This window comes from Pantherophis guttatus, chromosome 7 (assembly GCF_059756535.1).
Source record: "Pantherophis guttatus breed Tessera chromosome 7, ASM5975653v1, whole genome shotgun sequence".
In the NCBI taxonomy this organism is placed as follows: Eukaryota; Metazoa; Chordata; class Lepidosauria; order Squamata; family Colubridae; genus Pantherophis; species Pantherophis guttatus.
Window position 1 is genome coordinate 40,444,216 of NC_142069.1, and position 17,250 is coordinate 40,461,465.

The window sequence follows — 17,250 nt, forward strand, 5'->3', positions numbered from 1 at the left end:
TGAGATAAAGATAACTTTTAATAATAGATTTGATACTTTGAGTCAAGCAGGATGAACTTAGAAAAGTGAGGAGATATTTCCGATCCTAAACTTTTAGTAGTATGGACCTCTGCAGAACAAGTGAAAAGAAAGAAGTTGGTTATTTTAATTGAGATTGGCAGTGTACAAATGGAATGAATGAACAAACGAATGAACAAATGGAATGGATGAATGGATGAATGAACATATCCCCACTAAAGAATCTCCAAATTAATTAATAAAGCTGTATCTCTTATTCAGCCAGCCTTATTGCTTTTATCTTTTTTCACAGATTTGGAGGTGAAATATTATTTATATTTTGCAAAACTTATCTGCTTATCCTTTCATTCCTCCTGGTTTATTTTCTTTGTCTGTTTTCACTGTTTTTTTGTAAAGTATGTATAATTAATCTTTAAAATGCAATACACAATTTCAAATAAATTATTTTCACTGCTCTATTTCTGTGACATATGCAGCTATGTAGTTAATGAATTTTGGAAATAGCTTTTTTAGTGAACAGACAGCTTTTGTCTTTGCCTTACATTTTTTCCTTATCCAGAGGGGAAAAAATCCCCATCAGTTTTGAATTCTGATGTAACCTTTTTAATATACTGTAAATTTCTTTTGAAAAGAAAAATGTTAAATCAGATTTGGTCCAAAATGTTAAGGGAAAAAAAAAGTGAAATGAAATGATGCATTTTTGTAACCTAATTGTAAAGAGGTAAAATAGATGCAGAAACAACAACTATAAGTCCATACTGCCATCTAGTGATTTCAGAACAATTAATGAAGTTAGGAATTTTTAAAAAACAAAGTGGTATTACCATTCTAGATATAACAAACATCTTAGTTTTATTTTTAAAACTCTGCATTTTTGGTATTATTTTCTTTCAGATATTGTACTTAATGTACATAATATACATAAATAAGTGAATTTATTTGCCATCTCGATATATATCCATAGGGTTACACACTTTTATTTTTCCTCTAAAGCATGAGGAACAAAATAACAATGATCCAATTAGTGCACTTTCAACTTTGAAATATGAATTAGACTTTTTAACTTGTGACGCAGCTAATGCAATCCACTTTAGTTGGCACCACTCATTAATAAGTATGATGTTTTAATTGCAGCAAAATCTCTTAGAGTATTATTGAGTTGTAGAACTTTACTTGTGCTTTGAAATTATTTGCAATGCATGAGAGCAGATTCAAAGCACCTTTGCTTAAATCATTAAAGCAGCCATATATTTTTTCCAGGCTCATGTTTTTATGCTTTAGAAGGTGTTGCAATAACATGTGTATTATACAGCATTTATTTCAAAGCATCAACCATCCAAATGGGTTATTTGGGTCCTAACAAGATTTTTAAAGCATTAGTAAAGTTACTAATAAATGTTATTTTTTTACTAATGTTATTAGTAAAAAGGAAGGTTATTAAGCCGCAGTGGCACAGTGGTCAGAATGCAGTACTGCAGACTACTTCTGCTGGCTGCCTGCAATTTGGCAGTTCAGATCTCACCAGGCTCAAGGTTGACTCAGCCTCAGTCTATAAAATGAGGACCAGATTGTTGGGGAAAATATGCTGACTCTGCAAACCACTTAGAGAGGGCTGTAGGGCACTCTGAAGCAGTATTTGAGTCTAAGTGCTATTGCTATTATTATAACTTCATTGCAGAAAAATCAAAACATGTCAATTATTTTATTCCTTCCTAATTTCCTTTAACTAACATATTGTTTCCTTCCTATGTAATTTGACTAAATTATCTAACCGCTCGGTGTGTCAAAGCAGTAGGCTGCAAAGGTTGTTTTCCATTTAAACAGAGAAGCAATAATACCAATTTTTAAAAGTTCAAATTCTATGTAACATTTAATCTGCCCCAAATTATAGTCTTCTATGGAAAAAAAAATGAACATAAACTGTTTTAGATTAGTTTTCATGATGATTGTGTAGAAATTCCAGTGAATTATTTCCATATCTGGAATACTGTATTCCTTAGTGTATTCCTTATTTTATCCAAGATAGAAAATGTAACTGATAGATCAATTTTAGCTAAAAAAATTAAAAAGATCAGTTAAAATGGCTAGAAACAGATTTTAAAAAGCAAACAAATTAAAACAAAAACTCCTACCAAGCCATTGCAAGATTGTGCATATTATGGAGCCAGGAAATGAATTTAATATATTTTTTGTTTAAAAATGTAACCAAAAAAGTAAATTTCCAGTGATAGCTAAATGCCCCAACCAAATTTTACTGTTTTTCTTTCTTAGGAGGTGCTGTATCTCCATGTGAGATGTACATTGAAGCTTTGGGACAAAATGAGGTGCCTGCGCAAGCGATCCGCTGTATCCTTTCTAGGAGTCCTTGTCATTTGCTTGTTGTTCTTGAACTTATACATTGAAGATAGCTATGTTCTGGTAAGTTGGATATTATATAGAATTAATTGCTCTTTAAATTAGATGGTAGCAACTAGCAATCTTCACAGTCTCCCTTCCTCTCTCCCCTCCCCCTGGCCACCTGTTAACTTAGCAACCTTTCTGCTTAGCAACAAAGTCACTGGAACAGAGTACAGTCACTAAATCAAGAAAGGATGTACTGACAAAAAGACAAACTAAGACAAATGCAACAGTCCCTGTTAGAACCTTATTCCTGCATGATAGAGAACAGCAAATCTATATAATGCTAAAGTTCTCATTCCCGTAACTTGAACTGCGTGAAACAATGCATCACAGGGCAACAATTTTTGAACCAAGGGACCTGAAAATAGGCTAACTTAGATGGGCATCCAAAATCCAGGACCCAAAGGAATGAAATTTGGGGAAGTTGTGTCTGCTTCAGGGTTGCTGGTATGATGCTCATTTTGAACATGCCATGATATTTCCCAGTTTCTAGCCACTGTTGCAATCCTATGTCCCCTCCCATACACAGCAGCAGTCACTTACCTGGGAAGGGAAAGGGAAGATTTCTAATGTTCCCTTCCAGCTTCCTAGAAGACATTTCAATGTGGAAGCCAGAAAGCACTTCTGTTCCCAGTACCTTTTTTGCTTTCCTGTGGTCATTCAGTTTCTCTGTTTAGATAAGGAAGCATCTCTGAAAGGATGGCTCAGCAAGTCAGGGGTTGTCTGGTATCACCCTAAGAACCCATGTTCAATACAATGATAGTTACTATTGGTCAGATGCTGTAGCACTGTGGAAATAGAATTCCACATTATGTTGTAAATACGCTCTTCTTTCTCAAAAACTGGATTCCTTCAAAAATTTCAGTAAGAAATATCAGGGCAAGGAACCCATAAATTGCTTGCAAAGGCTTAGGTCAAAAGTTTGTCTATACCACCATACTATTTTTGACAGCATCTAGCCAGCTTTTCGACAGCATCTAGCTAAATTTATCTGCGAGCCAAAGATATGGAATTGATGGGTAATAATTTGATGTTCACATCCGTACAGTCAAAAATGACTTCTGTCATTGCTTCTTGCATGGGAGACTTCTAGAGAATCTGGATTTTTAGGACCATTTCACTTAATCGAAAGACCTTTTTCCAACTGACTATATGATTCATGTTCGATTTGACACACATTTTACCACCGATAAAATTTGCTTTTGTAGATGGATATTCCAGTTTCAATCACATTTTTTTAGAAGTAAGGAAACTCCCTCTTTAGCCATTTTTAGTCCACTAGGCTTTTGAAATATGGCTTCTTCTAATGGCATTGTTTGCATTAAAATATTTTGTAGGATTTTATTTATTCACACCCCCTCACTTGTGATTAAATTTACCTGGTTTACACCATGTTTTTGTCACATTTGTTGATACCTACTTTGGTTTGCTAATTATTCAAGATCCTCTAAGTGCATGCATCCTGTTGCTTTCTATTTGTTGCAGTTTATGCTATTTCTGTTTTGCTTGTTTTCAGATCTTTATGTGAACTTCCCAGATGGCATGATGTCTTACACTTAATTTGTCTTTTTTTAATAATAAAAAGGTTTGTCCCTCATTGTTTCTTTCAAAACAAAACTGATACATTTAATTGCCAAGTCTCAGCTTTGCTTATCTAATGCTCTTGAAATTTTTAAGGCCAATTCGGCAGATGCATTTAGATATATTATGAAACCAAGTTTTTGCTGATGAGAACACAAATTATAGTATAAGCAGGCAACAAGCAGATAAAGATTTCTATTTTGCTTTGAAGTTTTTCATCACCTCAAAACTCAATTTCATAAGTAATTTTTGATTGACTCTGAATTCACATCTAACAGCAAAGTACCTTTAGGATTAATCAGATCAGCCTTTTTATAGCTTCTCTAAAGCTACCAACCTATCAAAATTCAAATATCAAAAATACAGAGACATTGTTTCCTACCAATTTTACAGACTTTTTTTTAGAAAAAGAAGAAACTCTCTTACCTTTACCAAATATTTCTCTGCAATGTTTCTTCAAGACCAGCCACATCCAGCTGTGAGACATTATGAATCAATGATATTATGACATCATTGTCATTGTTTCTGCAAAACAGTACTAAAAAGTTAAGCTAAATATAATGTTGGCTCAGTTACAGCTCCCAGTAAACTGTGTTTTTCCTATTTTTAGTTTAATGTATCAGGTGAACAGGAATTCATAGCTTATTGATGGGTTAGTTTTGTGCTGCAACAAATCTGTAACCAATCCACAGAGGTTGAAGGCAAGATTGCATTAGAAAGGACATGCAACAAATCAGGAATTGATTTGTTGCATATTGATTTGAAATTATTACCCTGTTCATCTGCCTTGTTTTTAGCTTATTCAACAAACCATGGTTCAAATAATTCATGATTTTATTTTCATTTGTAATACAGTATGTATGTTGACCTTTATCAAGCTTTTGATTTCTTTGCTTGTTTCTTTGTTTTGCTTTTTTTCTCTTTGTGAGCAGAGCTCTCAGCATTTCTGATTTCTCCATTATATTGTTTGTCTTCTGATTAATGAAGAAGATTAATGATTTCATTATGTTTTTTTCTGAAAGCTTTTGTATTCAAAATCCAAAAGGATAGGAAACAACAAACATTTTAAAGCTCTCCAGGTGTACTTAGATGTGTAGTCCTCAGGACCCTGAATGAACATGTGAAAGTGATTGAGGCAGTGATAATAAAAGTACAACACAAGTTAGAATGACTTTCTTTTGGAGGCCAGAGTAGTGTTAATAATATTTGCCTTTTGTACCAAATGAAGACCTGGTTTTAACCATTCACTTAGGATTTATGATCCTTTTTTCTAAACATGCCTTTGTCCCTTCACTGCTTCTCTGTCAGTGAAACATATGTAGTATATCTTTCACTTTAGTTCATTATGTATTACACTTAGTCCTATTGTTTTGTCTTAATTAATGTAACCTATAATCCTTCAGAGACTAAGCAGTTTATAAATAAGTAGAGAGGCAATGTCAAGGAAACGTGAATATAGACACTTGGTGTTAGAACTTAGATGAAAAATATCTAGCCAACCCTCCTGTCTTCTGCTATCAAATCTTCTGCTTCATCCCTTTCTTTGGTGAATACCTAGTCACCTTTTTCACTCGGAGAGAGGAAAGGACAAGAAAGAAGTTCAGTTTGCTTTGTCATCTTCTCTTGGGTAAGGAATAGGAAAAAATAGATTGGCACAGGCAGCCAAGGGACAGAGGAGGAGATGAGAAGTCACACAGCTGTCAGAAGTTGGAAATAGATTGCATTACTGCTGAGACTTCTCAAAAGATGCAGAATACATGCAAGGAAATTGACTTCTTCAAATTTTCAACAGTTATGCAAATTTCTTTTCCATATTTCTAGACGTGTGCTATGACTAAAGCTGCTTACCAGCATTAGCCACATTAATCTGCCATGAAAAAAGGGACAAAAATCTCTATTTCAATGCAATGCAACAAAGTAGTTTTTGCATGAATATCCCCTGAGAAGTAGAAAGGAATACAAGTAGAAGAAGCCTAGCTTTGAGATGCATTAAAGAAGACACTTGTACAGAAGAGATATATGAATCACAAGGAAGCATTGTTCAGACTGCCAAATTTTGTATTAGTGAAATCACATTCAGTGATTATTTCAAAGAAAATCTGAGATCCTGGCTTCTAGCCTTATTTTCAGGAGAAGGAGAAAGGAGATTATACAATAAAAGTATCATATTGTTCTCTTTTTATTAATCTACAGTAAAAAGCCAAGAGTACATTGAGCATTCTATCTGACTTAGTTAAATGAAATATGAATTAACATTCAAAATATCCACACATAGTAAAATAATAACAATAACCATATCACAAAAATATTATGATTTATGATTATTTAGCTAAATAATGAAATATCAACTATCATCCTTAACTCTAGAGGTAGTATTAAAGGAGAAAAGATAACCACATCAAACTGGAGTGAACTCATGGGATTTCCACATGAAGACATTCATGTTGTTTTAGCATGGCATGTTGGGCAACTGAGCGGACTTCTTTCTGCTTCAGCTGTGTCATAAGAAGAATTTTTAAACTTTTATTTTTAAGTCTAAAACACTGGAGTTCCATGCGATTTGGAGCCAATCAATTTTCCCATTTACAGGAGCTCTTATCTTGCCTATCTTCTGAACTCAGAGCTTTTTAGCAGATAAGATTTTATCCTTTAGCCTAATCTAATCCTAGAAATCAGAAACTTATTGGTTTTAGAATTCCTATACAACCCTTGTTGATTTTCCCTTGTCATTTTCCCTGTTGTTCCGCCAGGCCGGGCTATCAACATAATAATTTTAAATTGGGGTATTTTAAATTTTTGGGGTTTTAAATCGGCCAAATCTATTTAATAATTTTAATTTTTAATAATTGTTGTGTCTTGTGTTTTTAAATTGGCTGTACACCACCCTGAGTCCTTTGGGAGAAGGGCGGTATAGAAATAAAATTATTATTATTATTATTATTATTATTATTATTATTATTATTATTATTATTATTATTATTATTATACAAACTTAGTCACTTTCATAAATCCACTAAAACTTTCAGTTTTTCTCTACTAATATAAGCAACACCCACTAACCTATAATTTTGGGTGCAACTGCTGGAAAAAAGTACTAGGCTGCTAGATTGAGATATATCCAGTTAATGCCTAGATAGCTAGATAGATAACCTAAATTGTGACTTCTGGCAGTCTTGCTGTTCTTATAGGAGTACTATTCACTCCTGTGATTACCTGCCATTGATTGAAAGGGATCAAAGTTAACAAATGTGAGAGCTGGTACAGTTCCAAATAGACAATCCAGCCTGTTACCAAAGCAAAACAATAGATATCATTCTTCTCAAACAAAAGAGATTGGGTTCTAGCCCATTACATTTTGGAGTATTTAACACTACTTGCTTTCTCCTTAAGAGCATTTGGTAGTTCCATACCTGAGAACTATCTATAAGAGCCTATATATAGGCCTGAACAAATCTGACATAACATGATATGGCCTGTCTTGGTGCTGGAAAACATAGGAGACATTATATATGTGTTAAACATGCCGGTACCTGGATTGGATATAAAGTAAGATAGAAGCAGATAAATAATACAAGATATTGTTCATATTGCTTCCTTCCCCGTCTTACAATATTTATGCTGTGTGTCTTTTATGTTGTTTTTCTTTTCTCTTCCAACTTCTAGAATGGAGATAAGCAGTTAATCAGAGATACGGCAACACATCAATTAAATTCTGAGCGATATGTTCACAGTTTTAAAGATCTGTCCAACTTCTCAGGATCAATAAATGTTTCCTATCGCTATCTGGCTGGCACACCTTTACTAAGAAAAAGTAAGTAACAGAATTTTTCCATTTTCTTAACAACAAATAGTGTTTTTATCTATTCTAAATATCACAAAGAAAATGTGGCAGATGTAAGTTCATCAGCTTTTTAGAGGGCAATGAAAAAAGCTTTAAGTTGCCATTAAATTAATAAACTCCTTTTTCACAGAACATAAAAAGCTTATGTGCAACTCAGAAGAAGAGCTAGGGCTCTGTAATCTTGCTGAACTGGGGAACACCTTTTGATCCACCTAGAATTTTATCTTTACATGGTATAAAAATAAACATGTCCTCAAGATGAGGTCAACTCCTGGGGGACCCCTGGACATGCTTGCTAGCTGTATTGAAGTAATTTGTCATTGCTTTCTTCCAGAAGGATATTTCTTTTTCTTTTTCTTTTACTTTCCCTGCCTAGTTTATTTCTCTGGGGTTCATTGGTTAGTTCAAGTACTAACCAGGATTAAATTTACTCAACTTCCAAGTCCAGAAAAGGTGAGCCAGATGTTTCCTGTCTCTGCTGAGGTTTAGATATAAGAGATCTCAGCCATTTCCCTTTCAAAAGTGGGATATCAAACAAATAGAGAAGCTCTACTTTTAGTAGTTATGACATTTTTCCATAGATCTGAGAATCATTTTTAATATCTCATATTCTCATTAAGCAGCCAACTGAGTAATTTTGCTCACATATTGCTCCCACAAACTACAGGTAAATTAGAGGAAAAAAGCTAGTTTACACATTACAATAAGTCATTTCTTTTAACCAAAAATAATTGAATCAATCTCAACCATAATTATGTTTCCATGCCATCATGAGTAGATGCATACAAAATTCTAAAGCAAAAGCAAAGAAATCATATTTTGACCCAGGTTACAAAAAAAGGGGGGGAGGGGGACCTACCACCTCATACCATTTCTCTCTAGGATCCAGAGACTTATAAATGGTTTCTGCAATCTGGAAGTCTAAAATTAAGCTATAATTAATAATCCATTAGTACATCGTATTGAGAAATATTTGATCTAAAAGACATATAATGCAATCAAATAATCCTTTGATAGTCCATAGATACTATTAACAGTTTCAGACAGCATTCTTAAACAATTACAGTCCAAATGCTAATCCAGAGAATTTGAGCAGTTAACAATCTCTGGTGGATGGAATTATATTGCATTCAATGAGAGAAAAAGAGAATGCAAGTTCAAAGAAAGGAAGTAGTGGAATTTGAGAAGTGATCTTCTTTAATGGAACATACAGAGAATTTAGCCATAGACGAGTAAGTAAAAGCAAGGAAGCAAGCAAAGAAATATATAAAAAGATGTGGTTTCTTGCTACAGCAGTGAAGAAGAAAAATCCTGAGGCTTATTGTTATAACAAAGAAAGAAATGTACAGAGGTAGTATTAAATTTCTTGCTACAGCAAAAAAAAAAAAAAAGTAAAGATTTTAAAGATGTAGCATTACATCTTTAAATTACATCACACACACATATTTAGATGCTAAGCAGGGAACATTTGAGCATGTTGAAGCTCACAGCTTAACTTGGAATCTGAGAATAAAAAGAGAGGTTGCTTTCTAGGCAAAAAAGCTAGAAAGAGCCTCTAATTAATGAGGGGAGAATGAGAGAAAGATAAAAAGAGAAAGAGAGGGAGGGAGAGAGAGAGAGAGATTACCTTTTCCATCAGTGCTAGGCAACCTTGCCCCATACACAGACATAACCTTATCTTTCTTTCGGGGATTTCTGTCCTGAGGCACAGTTAGTGGTTACCTAAGAAAAATGGAAGAAATAAAAATGATAGAAATTTTAAAAATATCAGGAAATGATTGGTTTTGCCAGCTGAGTTCTTTTATGTCTTTTCTCCTGGCATGAACAAAGGATTACAAAAAAACGTTGTTAGTTCTGGCTTCTTCAAAGAACTTGTTTGGGAAGAATTCATTGTTAAGACACATTCCCGTGAAGACATTTTCCTGCTCAGTCTTTTCATTGCACATTCAGAGTTCAACAATCTTTGTCTGCTCTTGGAATTAGGTAGCTGTTGGGGAACACCATAGTTCAACTTAATACTATTTCATTTTCATTTATGGATTACATGAGAGATTCAGTTTTCTACCAAGGCCCTCTGTTTATCTAAAGATAGAATGATAACCATATTTAAGAAAACAGTTGGCATTCTAAAAAGATTTAGTGTCATCAAAAACCTGTGATGATGTAAACATACAGTTGAGGTTGATGGGCTCATATAATCTACAGTAAAGTTATTTATTAGATGCAATGCAAAATATTTCATAATATACCATCAGCAGAAGACTTTTAATAATATCTGGAATCAAATTTGTCCTGATAAATCCAAACTACCAACATCTACAGATCTCCAAAGAAACACAGACATACAATTTGTATAACTATGCTGTATTTTAATAATGATAGCTATAGCTTATAAATAAGCCAAAACTTTGTAGAAATTAAGGGAATTCTTAATTCTTCTTTGTTTCCAGGCTCCTAAAAATAGGTCTTTGTTTGTTTGGATGAGCATGAGGAACCATCCCTAAGGTTCTGTATCCACATTCACCACATGGTAATTTTGATACAACAGCAATTGCTTTCTCTGCTTGTTCGAGATGTGGCTTCATTTCTTCTAAAATGAGAAGGCAAACATACTAGGGTGCAATAGAGAAGATATTATTTATAAAACTGTCGGTTTTGGTGCTTTGAATTCAAAGTGCCAAAATTATGTCTCCCAAGCAATTTTGAAAGCCAATTCAAAATATATTCTTACATGAGCCCAGATAGACTTAAGTACAGTTAAAATCAATGGAAGAGCCGCAGTGGCGCAGTGGTTAGAGTGCAGTACTGCAGGCTACTTCTGCTGATCACTGGCTGCCAGCAGTTTGGCAGTTTGAATCTCACCAGGCTCAAGGTTGACTCAGCCTTCCATTCTTCTGAGGTCGGTAAAATGAGGACCCAGATTGTTGGGGGCAATATGCTGACTCTGTAAACCACTTAGAGAGGGCTGGAAAGCACTATGAAGCAGTATATAAGTCTAAGTGCTATTGTTATTGCTATCCCACCACTTTCAAATGAAGACATTTTAGCATAATTTAGTTCACACGCTTTAACACATATTGTCTAAAACTCTATTACTTGAAAGGTAAGAGGCCCTTTCTTTTTTGAGATAGGGGGATGGATGGATGGATGGATGGATGGATGGATGGATGGATGAATGGACGGATGGACAAGGCAAAATGTTTGCTAAGCGATATATGCAAGAAGGGCTGCTTCAAAAGCAGCCAAAGCAAAAAGGGAAACGTTCTTCTGGACATGCACACATATTTCTTGGTTATGTTTTTATCTTCCAGATCATTTGTTATGAATTTGCTTTTATTGCTCAGTTCTATAGAACTTAAAAATTGTTTTTATTTTTGTTGTTATTATTCAGGATATCTTACCATTGGACTATCTTCAGTCAAACGGAAAAAAGGGAATTATTTGCTGGAGACAATCAAATCCATATTTGAACAGTCAAGTTATGAAGAACTGAAAGAAATTGCTGTGGTCGTACATCTGGCAGAATTTGACTCCACGTGGTGTGATAGCATGGTTCAAGATATTTCACAGAAATTTGCCCATCATGTAATTGCTGGCAGATTAATGGTAATCCATACACCAGAGGAATATTATCCAGCTTTGGATGGACTTAAGAGAAATTACAATGATCCAGAAGACCGGGTGAAATTTCGCTCCAAGCAAAATGTTGATTATGCATTCTTGCTTAACTTTTGTGCTAACCTTTCTGATTATTATGTAATGTTAGAGGATGATGTTAGATGTGCAAAAAACTTCTTGACTGTTATTAAGAAAGTCATAACTTCACGAGAGGGAACCTACTGGGTAACTTTAGAATTTTCCAAGTTGGGTTACATTGGGAAATTGTATCATTCCCATGATCTCCCTCGTTTGGCTCATTTTTTATTGATGTTCTACCAGGAAATGCCTTGTGATTGGTTGCTGATACATTTCCGTGGACTGTTGGCTCAAAAGGATGTCATACGCTTCAAACCATCCCTTTTTCAGCACATGGGATATTACTCATCTTACAAAGGAGCTGAAAATAAATTAAAAGATGATGACTTTGAAGAGGATTCATTTGACCTTCCAGATAACCCTCCTGCCAATTTGCATACCAATATGAATGTATTTGAGAATTATGAGGCGAGCAAGGCCTATAGTAGTGTGGATGAATACTTCTGGGCGAAAGCACCCTCTACTGGAGATTTTTATGTCGTTGTCTTTGATAGGCCTCTTAAAATTAACAAAATCAAAGTTGTCACTGGTACTGAAGACCGTCAAAATGATGTTTTGCATCATGGTGCTCTGGAAGTTGGAGAAAAAACTGTTGGGGGCAAAAAGGAAAGGCAATGTACTACCTTCTTGAGACTAGGAGAATTTAAAAATGGAAATTTGGAAATCACAGATGTGGAGCATAAAGTTCTTTTTGATATTAACTGCATGAGAATACTTGTTACCAAAAGCCAAAAGGAATGGTTGATCATTAGAAGCATTAGCATATGGATTTCACAGCTACCAAGTCAATAAGGAAAATCAACAGCAGCAGAATATACCATTGCCTAAATCCAATGAAATAGTGCCATGAAATGACTTTTTTTTTTCAATCTTTTTGCTACAGATACTGGCAATCTGGGAAATCACCAAACAAATAAAAGCAATCTAGTTTTTACTAGTTCAGTGAGGCAATATTCAAGTATTACTTTGTTGGAATGTCTGAATTTTATAGAACGTGTAGACAAGTTTTGTCCATCACTCAGACACAGATCCACTTCTTTGTTGTTTTCTTCTCTTTTCTCCTTTGGGAAGGACTGATTGTGTTTTTGACATCGTACAATTTATAGATTTTGTGGGTTCATGATCATCAATTGTCAAAGGAATTTAAGTCCTTCATATTCATGTACAAATTAAAAATGTGGTGGTGATTTGTAATTGTACAGTGGTTGGTGGCTTGTTTTGAGATAATTTTGATAAAGAAGTCCTGTTAATACAGCTGATGTTCTCTACTGTGAGCATTGTAAAAAAGATATGTTGAAATTACATTTGAAATTACACAATTGGTTATAAATCTGTACTTATCCTGTAAACTACAGTAAGTGTATCCACTATTCTTGAATTCTCTACAAACATTACTTGTTCTAGTCAGATGCATTGATGGGGTAACTGAATTTCATCTATCTTTAATTTCTACTTTTCATTGTTCAAACCAGATTTATACCTTTACGTGAAATATTATTCAAGGTTTTACACAAAACTATGATTTTTGAATTTGTGTAGAATGCAAATGATTTTAGTAAGATGAACATAGACCTGCAAGAATATTAAGAATTATGTATTATGTGAGGTCACAATGAATTCTACCAATGATTTGTTATGCACACATTCCCAGGAATATAAACTAAAGTTCTTTAGAGCTGCCATACAAATATGGAACCTCTTTTTCAGTATAAGAAATATAACAAAAAACTCAAAAAAAAAATTAAACACAAGTTAGCATGATAAAGTATATGAATATAAAAATCTGCCTTATATTGACTATACTCCACCTTTTTATTTTATTTAGTTATAATATTTCAATCACCACTTTTCTGTAACTGCAGAACTTAAGATCCCCAGTTCTAGTCCAGCCTTGACCAGGCACAAACCTGCTTAGATTCAACAATACTATGTGATGTCTGTAAAGCCATGCTCCAGCTTTTATTGTCAATGATTCAGGCCAAGGTTGTCACCAGCCACTCTAGTCAAACTCCTTTAAAACTGAAAATATTACAGATTAATGTTAGAAAGGTATTTTTTCCCACAAAATATGCTATGGTGCTGAACTATAATTTCTCTTTATAGAATTCGCTATCAAGGAGTCCCAGAACACCAATCTACAATCTCATGTATTGGGAGTGGGATCTGATCAAATAAGCACCTCGCTTACAGTGGATTTCTGCCAATTTTTGCATTATCACAAATACATAATAGTGCTATTGCATAGCTTTATTCCATTTCAGTGTCTTAAAATATTTTATGCCCTTTACCTTTCTTGCAAACTATTAATAGGAAAATGTATGGGTGATTGCATTTTTCATTATACTATCTGTTACGCAAAATATTTCTCATATTTTGAGTCACTCAGCCATCCAACTCCATTTTCTTCTTTCTATAGAATTTTTGGTATTGCCCAATTTCCACAAAACCATGTTTATTTGAATCTTCTGAATTCCTTTTTTATTTTCCTCCCATGTTTCATTCATGAAATGTATAATTTACTTTGCATCTCTGACCATAATCTTTTGTACACATTAACCATCTATATATCCCTTTCTGCTACAAGGAAACTTGTGATTCTTTTATCAGACTTTCATGATGTCCCTTAAGGCCGTTTGTTTGTCCTTATATTGACTGACATCCTTTATTTCATGTAATTATATTTACCTGTTTGTCTGATGCCCTTAACTTTTTTGTTTTCTGTGGTTTCTGTGATTTTTCATGTGACATATTTCATTGCTCTATATATACATTCCCATTGCACAGGGGGTGGGGGAACCCGCTATGGCTATCAGATCAGGTAGAAAAATTCTAATTTTTTGCTTAAGGGCCATCTGTGAAAGAATTCCCTTTCAAATAAGAAAAAAAAATAGGAGTGTCTTGATTTTATTGTTAGAGTAATCCTTATGCCTCTCCCCAAATCTTTTTGAGTTATCTTTCATATATAAGCTTAACATTTTTCCTTAAACCTCCCACTCCCAAAACACATACACAAACTCTAGTAATATTTCATACTACTAAGCTAGAAGTAGTTGTCATTGTGCACAGACTGTGAAATTGGCATTTCTGAAGCCCTTATGTTGGAGGTGATGTTCATTGTGATAACTGATGTCAATTGTGACAGTAGCAGTGATAAATCGCTATGGAAACAACTGTAGAGAATTTCCATTCTCATATTGATCTAGCTGACAAAATGGAAAGCAGTCTTCCTTTGAAATTTAAGTCTTTTTAGTTTATGCTGCTCTACAAAGAGAAAAAATGTTTAGCATTTCAACAAGTGAAGTTATATGCCCAGGTGTAGATATCATATTTGAATATACCTAAGAAAAAAATTCTATCCCTCTTATCAGAAAGAATTAAAATCTCTTTCAAAGTTCCATATTCTCAATCAACTGACAGGGTTTGGAGATCTCATGATAGAGGTAGGTTCTACCCTTGCCGTAACTTACCATGACGGCTAGCCATGCTATGTGTATACTTGATCTTCCCTGAGTCTTTTTTCCTACTCCACTGTTGCTCTCATAGAAGCCAATTTCAGAGAGAGAAAGAGGGAGAGGGAGAGGGAGAGGGAGAGGGAGAGGGAGAGAGAGAGAGAGAGAGAGAGAGAGAGAAATATTGTACAACTTCAACTATTGAAATAATTACAAGATGATAGATACATAGATAGATAGATAGACAGACAGACAGACGATAGATGGAAAGAAAAGGAAAAGGAAGAAAGAAAGAAAAGAAAGAAAGAAAGAAAGAAAGAAAGAAAGAAAGAAAGAAAGAAAAAGAAAGAAAGGAAGAAAAAAGAAATTTATGACAGACATATAGGAAGACAATTACTCACTTGAATGAAATATATACCTGATTACTTCGAATTCTTAACCATACTTTCAATGGACCACCATCCAGCTGTGGAATAGGAACATTTTTTCCTTTCCTACTCCACTTCCCCTTATCAATATTAGAATTTGTTTTTCTTTTACTTTTTGTGCATTTGAGTCCTAACCTCAGAAGACCACTCTTTTGCTTTGTGTCACCCCTTATTTTTTGCTTCTAAAAATACCCAAATATGGAACACAGGATAAATGTGTTTATATGTTAGCAGTAGCAATATCAGAAATGTTCCATTTGTGAACTGTTCTATACAAAGAATCTTGGCTTTGCATTCTCTGCACCCAAACTGGTATATACTGTGTAGGTCGTTTGGTCTGCATATAAATTGAAATGAAGATGCAGATAAACATAGTTTTCAGCAAAAGTGTTTGGAATGTTAAGAATGGGGAAAAGCCAAGGACACTGGTAAGGGTCGCTGAAGGAGACACCGAAATGAAAAAGGGAAGTTGATAAGAAAATTGGGAATGCAGTCGACCAGTAGCCTAGGCCAAGTATGAGCCTGTTCTTATTTCTTCCTGCTGATACACATGGGGGGAAAAAGTGTGCACAAAATAACAACTGAAATACTAGTGAGGGCTAGCCCAGGGGTCTCCAACCTTGGCAACTTTAAGCCTGGAGGACTTTGTTGGCTGGGGAATTCTGGGAGTTGAAGTCCTCCAGACTTAAAGTTGCCAAGATTGGAGACCCCTGGGCTAGATCATTGCCTATAGGGATTTCTTCAACTGTTTCACACTACTAAATTATTGCAAATATCAACCATTGGAACATCAGTGAGAGGATTATTTTTTATTAACCAAATGGCCAGTAAGGTAATCTAAGAAATCTAAAACAATCTAAGATTGGTAATCTAAGATTGGTAATCTAAGAATCTAAGACAAATTAAAAGAACTATGATGATTTGTGATTGTTTTTACAACTAAATGCACCTCCAGATTTAAAAACAAATAAAATCCTACAATTATACAGCCTGTCCGCCCTTGCCCACCTTAAAAAAAAAATATGGACGACTGAAAATAGCAGCAAAAAGATGCTTAATTTTTGAAGTTATCTATAGGTAGTCCTCAATTTACAACAGTTCACTTAGTGATTGAAGCTACAACAGCACTGAAAAAAGTCACTTATGACCGTTTTTCACACTTATCATCATTGATGCATCCCATGGTCACATGATCAAAATTCAGACTCTTGGCAACTGGCTCATATTTATGACTGTTGCAGTGTCCAGTTGTGGGATCACCTTTTGTGACCTTCTGACAAGCAAACTCAATGGGGAAGCCAGATTCACTTAACAGTCATGTTACTAACTTAACACCTGCAGTAATCCACTTAACAATTGTGGCAAGAAAGGTTGTAAAATGAAGCAAAACTCACTTAACAAGTGTTTCACTTAGCAACAAAAATTTTGGGCTCAACTGTGGTTGTAAGTCAAGGACTATCTGTATTAGCCAGTAATATTTTTGCAGTCTAGGTCTGACAGATGGAAGATTGCACTAGATCACAGGTGTCAAACTCATGGTGTCACATTGCTGTCACGTGACGTATTGTGACATTTTCCCCCCTTCATGGAGCTGGGGTGGGCGTGGCATGCACATGACTCATCCGGCCTGGGGGCTGCCATTTTGACACCCCTGCACTATACAAAACTATTAACAAAGGTAGATATGACAGAATGTAGAGCAAAACTATCCAGCATAAATCGACATCTGCCCATCATTTTAATGTGATTTACTTCTGTATTGATTCCTGGACTGAGT

The 17,250-nt window shown here is 34.7% G+C and overlaps 1 protein-coding gene and 1 long non-coding RNA gene across 9 annotated transcripts in view; one reads left to right on the forward strand and one right to left on the reverse strand.

Moving 5' to 3' along the window:
* On the reverse strand, window positions 1-4,458 carry LOC117655824 (uncharacterized). The gene is made up of 3 exons (XR_004588798.2): window positions 4,426-4,458; window positions 2,962-3,152; window positions 1-2,433 (listed from the first exon to the last, which is right to left on the reverse strand). It is a non-coding gene; the product is annotated as an uncharacterized LOC117655824 (long non-coding RNA).
* Window positions 1-12,948, forward strand: part of MGAT4C (MGAT4 family member C) — a 360,127-nt gene extending 347,179 nt beyond the window's left edge. For all 8 annotated transcript variants that reach the window (XM_087874044.1, XM_087874051.1, XM_087874050.1 and 5 more), the window contains 3 exons: window positions 2,290-2,436; window positions 7,663-7,810; window positions 11,232-12,948. In XM_087874044.1, coding sequence (XP_087730170.1) covers window positions 2,290-2,436; window positions 7,663-7,810; window positions 11,232-12,388 — 1,452 coding nt within the window. In that variant the 3' untranslated portion in view covers window positions 12,389-12,948. The remainder of the gene's footprint in view (window positions 1-2,289; window positions 2,437-7,662; window positions 7,811-11,231) is intronic.
* The last annotated feature ends 4,302 nt before the right edge of the window (window positions 12,949-17,250 follow it).